General features: G+C 38.6%; 1 protein-coding gene across 1 annotated transcript; it reads right to left on the bottom strand.

The window, feature by feature from the left end:
- Nucleotides 1–1,360: 1,360 nt before the first annotated feature.
- Nucleotides 1,361–7,241, bottom strand: LOC108705227 (glucose-6-phosphate exchanger SLC37A4). Its single transcript, XM_018242001.2, has 4 exons — nucleotides 7,103–7,241; nucleotides 5,303–5,416; nucleotides 3,232–3,365; nucleotides 1,361–2,205 (listed from the first exon to the last, which is right to left on the bottom strand). Exons 2-4 carry the CDS (start codon nucleotides 5,414–5,416, stop codon nucleotides 1,845–1,847), a joined length of 609 nt encoding a protein of 202 aa, XP_018097490.1. The 5' UTR covers nucleotides 7,103–7,241; the 3' UTR covers nucleotides 1,361–1,844.
- Between the last annotated feature and the right edge of the window lie 226 nt (nucleotides 7,242–7,467).

Raw genomic sequence — 7,467 nt, 5'->3', positions numbered from 1 at the left:
ATCACTGAGCAGCCAGACTAGTGCAACACTAGAAACATGCACATTAAACTTTAAACTTAAATATCGGGAAAGCAATTGAAAAAAGTCTTTGTTTATGGTGAACAATCTGAAAACAACTGAACGAAAAAAGTGTTTGGAACCCCTTTAATTTAACCAGTAACTTTCTGTGTGGTACTGTATCAAAAGCTTTAGCAAAGTCTAAGTAGGTTACATCCACTGCAATCCCAGAGTTGCTGCTCGCTTCCTTATAGAAGGCAATAAAACTAGTCTGGCAAGATCTATTATGCATACAAATGCATTGTATTGTGATTTGAAGTGTAGTCAAGTACATGTGCATTATTATCTCTTAAAAAAACTTTCCTACCACTGATGCCACCAATTTCGGGATAATGGGTTTCCGGATAATGCATCAATAGTTATTACCAGGTCCAAAAGAGAATCAATCCTTGTAGGTTCTTGAGCTACCTGAAATAAAAAGTTATTATTTAGCATATTTACAAATCTGCTAGCTTTTTTCGACTTGGCAACCCCATTACCCCAGTCAATGGTGCAGATTTACTAAAGGGCAAAGTGACTAACGCTGGCAATGATTCGCCAGCATTACCGCTTTCAGGCACTTTGCCGATTTACTAATGGGCGCAGGCATAACTTCGCTAGTAAAAGAGACAGACGCAAGTGGTCATTCGCACTCTATCGCCAGAAAAATTTTCACTCTGAACGTTGCCTCTTTCGTCAGACTTGCCTTCGCCAGCTCAGACCATGCGAAGTGCATTGGAGTGCATAGATCTTCCTCAATCTTCTTACTTACATCATATTTTTAGTGGAAAAAGTTTCTAGGTCCCGAAAAATGCTGGCGTCTTTTCTTTTTTTCAGAGTGATAGCCTGCAAAAGTCCTTAAAATTTTTTTTTCAAAAGTCCTTAAAAAACATATGCAGGCCCAGATTTGTGGCAAGGCCACAAAGGTCCGTGCCTATGGCGGCAGAATAATAGAGGCGGCATGCCGCCCAGCCACTTACCGGGGAGCACAGCTCCCCTGCGCTATGGTGCAGGCGCGTATGTGCGCTCGCACTGGAGGGATGTATGCGGGCACTAGGACTTACCGCCTACTAAATCACTAAGATTTTTTGGGTTGACATGTCCTTTATGCTGGGTGGTTTCTTTTCTTTGTACAGGAAAAGAATAAAGTACCGGCACTCAAGGGGATTCAAGCAGGGGACAAGCCTCTTGTGGGTTTATTGCATCACAGCGTTTCAGGGATATTCCCCGTTGCAATAAACACGCAAGGGGCTTGTCCCCTGTTTGAAACGTATCGAGTGCCGATACCTAATTCTTTTCCTATATCTAATTTGGAAGTGCCGTCTTCAGAAGACTCCAGAATGCTCCATAGAGTTCTCCATTTAGTGAATGGGCTGAAAGGAAAACATTTATAGATAAGAAAATGGTTCCTCAATGAAATGCATGTGATGTTGAAACATGGATTATTAATGTGAATTATTATTTATATACAATACTAGATTTTGTACAAAAGTATGTTTTGTAGCTTGTTGGTCCATACAGAGGAGAGACCTAATTCAAACTATATGACCACTTGCGGCGAACAGGTAAGGAGAATAAAGTCTATTGTTGATGGAAATTATTTCTTTACAGAGAGGATATGAAATAATGATTTTCTTACACTTCATTCCAGTGCTCACTCACAATTCATTCATTTCTCCATCCATATGGATAACTAACATTATAGAAAAACTACATGCATACACTAAGCAGCAAGTTTGGTTACAGGACTGCTTTTTTATAGCAGTATTTATTTCACTACAACAAGAGCAGAATAGGGATTTCCAGTGTTAATATGACACTGTTTCACTTGGGATTGAAATGGTAAGAGAACATGGCATTTTCTTGGCACAAGTCAAGTTTTTCAGGTCCTGTTTGAGAAAGAAAATGGAATCCTGAAACCATCCACCCCCTCTTCCCTTTGAGTGAAGTCTTTCCATGGTCCTGAGGGGTGTTTGTAAATGTGGATGGTTCAGTGCACCCAATTCAGTCCACTTTCTTCTATAGACGGCCCATCTTTGTATATTCCTTAGAAGAAAAAATATGATTGTAATAGCTAAGCAGGTCATCTCAGCTGCCCAAAATGCTGTGTCCCAATCCCAACCATAGTGTTTGGCAATCGTGCTAAATGTCCTGCAAGGAATCCACCCACTGCATATGGAGATAAAGAAAGGAAATTAGTGTATATTGCCATTGAGTGCCACAGTTAACAGTACGATAAAAACAGCACAGAAAGAAACAAACAATAAGCATTTCGTTGAAGTTAGTATAAAGTCCCCAAAACAAATACAAACTATGTATTTCTGCAAAGGTATCTGCTGAGTGCAGAGGCACAGCAAAGCAAATGGGAGTTTAATCCATCTCACCCAGTTACTTGTTATGTTACCTCAAATATAAATCAGTTGTAGCTTTTTCTGATTCTGTACTTCTAAAGAATTATAGTTGAACAAAAAATATAATTCAGGCTGTATGCAAGGCTTCAATTGTATTTTTATGTGTTATTTTCCAGTGTGCTGCCTGTTTGATAAGGTGGCTAAGCCCTAGCAACCAGATAGCAGTCAAAGCCTGAGAGCTGCAGTACAAATAACAACAAAAAGGTTTTTGATGTGCTCAAAGGGGTGGTTCACCTTTAAGTTAACGTTTAGTATGTTATAGAATGGCCAATTCCAAGCAACTTTTCAATTGGTTTTCATTATTTATTTTTTTATAGTTTTTTATTTAATTTACTTTTTTTCTGACTCTTTCCATCTTACATAAAGGGGATCACTGGCCGCCATCTAAAAACAAATGGCCTGTAAGGCTACTAATGTATATGTATTGTTATTGCTACTTTTTATTACTCATATTTCTATTCAGGCCTCTCCTATTCATATTCCAGTTTCTTATACAAATAAATGCATAGTTGCTAGGTTAATTTGGACCCTAGCAACCAGCTTGCTGAAACTGAAGACTGGAGAGCTGCTGAATAAACAGCGAAATAACTCAAAATAAAAACCAATTGCAAATTGTCTCAGAATATCACTCTACATCATACTAAAAGTTAACTAAATTTAGGGGCATTTACTGGGAATCTCTCTGAGAGTAACCGTCAATCTAAGGCCCTGGCCCCTCATAAATAGAGGGGACTCTATCCCACAGTCATGTTGAACACCTGGTGCTAAGGACTGGTAGACTTACCGTTTGCAGAGAGGGCCACAATAGCATGTCCCAATGAAATTGGAAGGGGCACTCTCATTGCCAATGACTCCAAACAGTGGAATAGGTCTGTATGAAGAAAATCCAAATGCAGCTCCCAGTATCAAGATCCAGATCTGTGTTTTTGGTGTGAGATAAATCAATTATTATTTAGGTAATAATAGTGCTCGATACAATGTAAAGGACACAATAAAAATTTAAGGTTAGGGTCAGATGGGGCTGATTTAAACCCCTAACCACAAGCAGTATCCGGTGCAAACACACTTGGCGGATTTTGCAGCAAAATTCGAAGTCTCGCGTTTCTTCAGCATAATCAGCCGAGGTGCAGAAATCTGCTTGAGAATTTTAATCAGGCTGATTTAAGTCCATCTTGCCCTATCCTTAAAGCATTGATAGGGGGTGTTTTTTTATTCGAGTTGGATATATTTCAGGTAAGACATATGCAATAAACTAGGTATGGGTAGCTGGCCACTATTTCTACGACTTTTATGTCATAGTTAACCATTGCCCCAGATAACTACAGTCTAGTCTTTGAAGCCTGTGGCACGATTAAAAAAGTCAATTGGCTTTCACAAACCCAAGGCCTCCTGTGTTTACCAATTTCCAGATCTAAAATAGTGGTGCCCTTTGCGGGCATAACATTTTAATCCCTAATATATATATATATATATATATAAACTTGCATGGTCTAATTAAGTGGCTCATCCAATGTGCAGCCACTTATCTAAACCAACTTTAACTGAGCCTGACAAGTGATAAATGCACCGAATACAGAGTTTGCGTGAAGGAAAGAAGTTAGAAGTTAAGGAGAAAGGGTAACAGAGTTGTCTACATATAGTTGTCTACATAAAGTGTAATCTGTAGGCACCATTCACACTAACAATAACAGATTTTCTTGCAGCACAAAATTATTGTGGATTTCCAGTTCAATACTACAGGCCAGCTTTTAATTGAAGCCGGAAAGAAATGTGTTTATAGGTGACCTGTCAGTAAAGCTAGTCAGTAAAGCTAGGCAGACTCACTAGTTGGCACAAGCCAAATTATAATTGAGCATGCGTATCACCTCCACAGATAGAAATAATGTTTATTTAAAATAAGTCATTTTTATATACATGTGAAACCAGATCTGCACCACACTTTTCCTCCTGCCACGCGCATACGCATACATACGCATACATGCGCGACGCGGAGTAAAGATTTCAAGACAAATAGCAAATAATCAAAGAGTACCAGATCACTTAAAATTCAGGGGAACTTATAATAAAAGTAATTTAAAGGGATTCTGTCATGATTTTTATGGTGTTGTTTTTACTTCTAAATGACACTGTTTCCACTGCAAATAATTTACTCTAACATGTAAAATTTAATTCCTAACCCAACAAGTGTATTGGTGTGTAGGCAGCCATCTCAGGTTATTTTGCCTGGTCATGTGCTTTCAGAAAGAGCCAGTGCTGCAATATGGAACTGCTTTCTGGCAGGCTGTTGTTTCTCCTACTCAATGTAACTGAATGTGTCCCAGTAGGACCTGGATTTTACTATTGAGTGCTGTTCTTAGATCTACCAGGCAGCTGTTATCTTGTGTTAGTATAGGTTAGGCAAAGAGTATGTTTCCATTTAAAATATCTTCTGCCTATTTTAATTTTTCCAGACCACTTGTACATTTAGGGGCACGTCTAGAAAATCCAGCCAGAAGGGCTGTACTGATTGTAATTTAACTTAAAGGGATACTGTCATGGGAAAAAAAAATCTAAATGCATCAGTTAATAGTGCTGCTCCAGTAGAATTCTGCACTGAAATCCATTTCTCAAAATAGCAAACAGATTTATTTTTATATTTAATTTTTGAAATTAGACATGGGGCTAGACATATGGTCAGTTTCCCAGCTGCCCCCAGTCATGTGACTTGTGCTCCGATAAACTTACCTCTCTTTACTGCTGTACTGCAAGTTGGAGTGATATCACCCCCTCCCTTTCCCCCCCAGCAGCCTAACAACAGAACAATGGGAAGGTAACCAGATAGCAGCTCCCTCTATGCATAACCTATAACTTATTACCTTTGAAGATCCTGCAGTGACAGTAACACAAAACAAGTACAAAGATACAGCCATTCTAGTCATCATAGAGAGGAGGAGACCATGCCAAGGATTACCATGACTTCTTAATCCCATCTAAAAAGTTTTAAAGACACAAAAAGTTACAGATGAAAATGCCACGTGATTATGAGCTTCACTGTACAGCCATAATGCTAAGGTAGCCACCGCTCCAGTTTTGACCCAGACAGCCCAGTTTCGGAAGGGCTAATTATTAAATCTGAACAGGACTCTTCTTGATTGATGTAGAAATCGCCATGCCATAGTCCCACCCCCAACATCACGGTACCAGGCCCATGACGTTACCACCCACCTTATATTCACTAAAGGAAGCCCAACACATTGCCACCCCCAGTGGATATCACGTTACCTGTCCTTTAATCTTAGGCCTTAGCCCATATAAACACATGGGGGGAATTCACAAAAGTGGCGATAGACCATTTTTGGACTAAATGTGGTGGTAAACTGGTGTCAAATACTTTCTTCATAATCACGAACAGAAATCTGCCTAAATTCTGACTCAACTGGCATTTTTCACTTCTTAGTGAAAGAGAGTTTAGAGGTACTTTTATGAATTTGTCTTTCAAACGACATAAAAACGACATTTTCAAAACTTTATTTTTTCCCCACATTTTAAAAATGGAGTAAAGCTTAGTATAACTCTTTCCCATGTGTCAGATCAATTCTAAAATAATCTGCTCTGTTTTGGTTCCCCATTGGGGAATTATTATTATCATATTAATAGGGATTAGCATTTTATAGTTAGGGCTCAAATTCCTGTCTAATCCTATAGGTGTAAAAGCCTCATTAACAAAACAAGTAAAACACCGATTAAACAAAAAGAAGTGATTTTTATACAATTTTATATGTGCGTAATTTCACACGTGCGTTATTTTACTAGTTTTAGTTTAATGAATAGTTAATGAATATTGTGCAAAATAGCATTTCTTTATATTTAGACCCTTATATCTTGTTACAGAAGTGGAAATACAAAAACATGTAGGCACATTTAGAAAGCCCAGTTTATCCTGAAAAAAATGATGTACAATTTTCCTAGATAAAATAAACCCCCTCCCCGAAATTCTAATTTGATGGCTGATAGAGTTAAAGACAAATTCAAGAAAATGACGTTAATGCCGTGCGAAAGACAAAATCTGCAAACTGCCTGTTTAGAAGACAAATCACAAAAGTGGAGTTAGAGGTTTGTTAATTTGGTGGGAAAGCCAACATTTTTTTAGTCTCAATATCATCACTTTTGTGAATTTCCCCCATGGTGTTTCTTCCACCAACACTTTACACAGGGACAGGTTTAAAACTGGTATTTATAAAGTGAAAATCACAATATCCTCACCAACAACCTCTATTTGATTCAAATAGCTTTTCACATGTTTCTAGATAGCAGCTTTCCGCAAACCCAATCAATTTAGAATCCTTTCATAATTAATTACCAAGATTAGTGTGTTTGTCCACATCTCCTTAGAGGTAATTAATTATCACAGAATCACAGTGACTGAAATGAATATGTTCCGTCAGTCATGGAACACATGGGGCAGATTTTGGTCAGAAAATACAAACATAAGCTTCACAAATATAGGACAGGTGTGGGACAGTTTGGTGGAGAAAACACATAGGACATATAAACATACCATGAAATAACTGGACTATACCTTTGGAAATATATTGTTATTCCCCCTGGAAGTTTTTTACCCTATAATGCTTAGATCAACCATCGTGACAAGTACCTCTGCTTTAATAATTTCTTACCTTCAAACCACAAACCAGCTGCTATTCTTCCCACCAAACCACCAACCTCTAGGGCACTCGTGTATGCGCTGCCTATAATGAAGAGAACATTGGAAATATGCTAATTTTAGGAACACATGACAAATAGCAATAGGGAAATTGCACGTGGCCTTACAGCTCTAATGTTTGCATTCAAAAGTGCAGATTCATATGTTCTAACAGATTTAGGGCTCTTACTCACTCGCGTTTTTACCTGCGCTCCCCTACGTTCCGTTTTTCGGCGTTCAGCCGCAGGGAAGCGCAGGAATAGACGCATTTCATTATTTCAAATGGGGCTGTACTCACACAGGCGCGTGTAGGCGCCGAACGCAGGTTGAGACACAACA

This window comes from Xenopus laevis, chromosome 7S (assembly GCF_017654675.1).
Source record: "Xenopus laevis strain J_2021 chromosome 7S, Xenopus_laevis_v10.1, whole genome shotgun sequence".
Lineage (NCBI taxonomy): Eukaryota > Metazoa > Chordata > Amphibia > Anura > Pipidae > Xenopus > Xenopus laevis.
Note: the sequence above shows the minus strand (reverse complement) of the source record. Positions and strands in the feature narration are given on the sequence as shown.

Coding starts and splice junctions, on each gene's coding strand:
- LOC108705227 (XM_018242001.2), bottom strand. CDS start 5,416: ATGGGATTAAGAAGTCATGGTAATCCTTGGCATGGTCTCCTCCTCTCT. Junction 3,366..5,302: donor TCACTGCAGGATCTTCAAAG/GTAATAAGTTAT, acceptor CCAAAAACACAG/ATCTGGATCTTGATACTGGG. Junction 2,206..3,231: donor TGTGGCCCTCTCTGCAAACG/GTAAGTCTACCA, acceptor CTCCATATGCAG/TGGGTGGATTCCTTGCAGGA.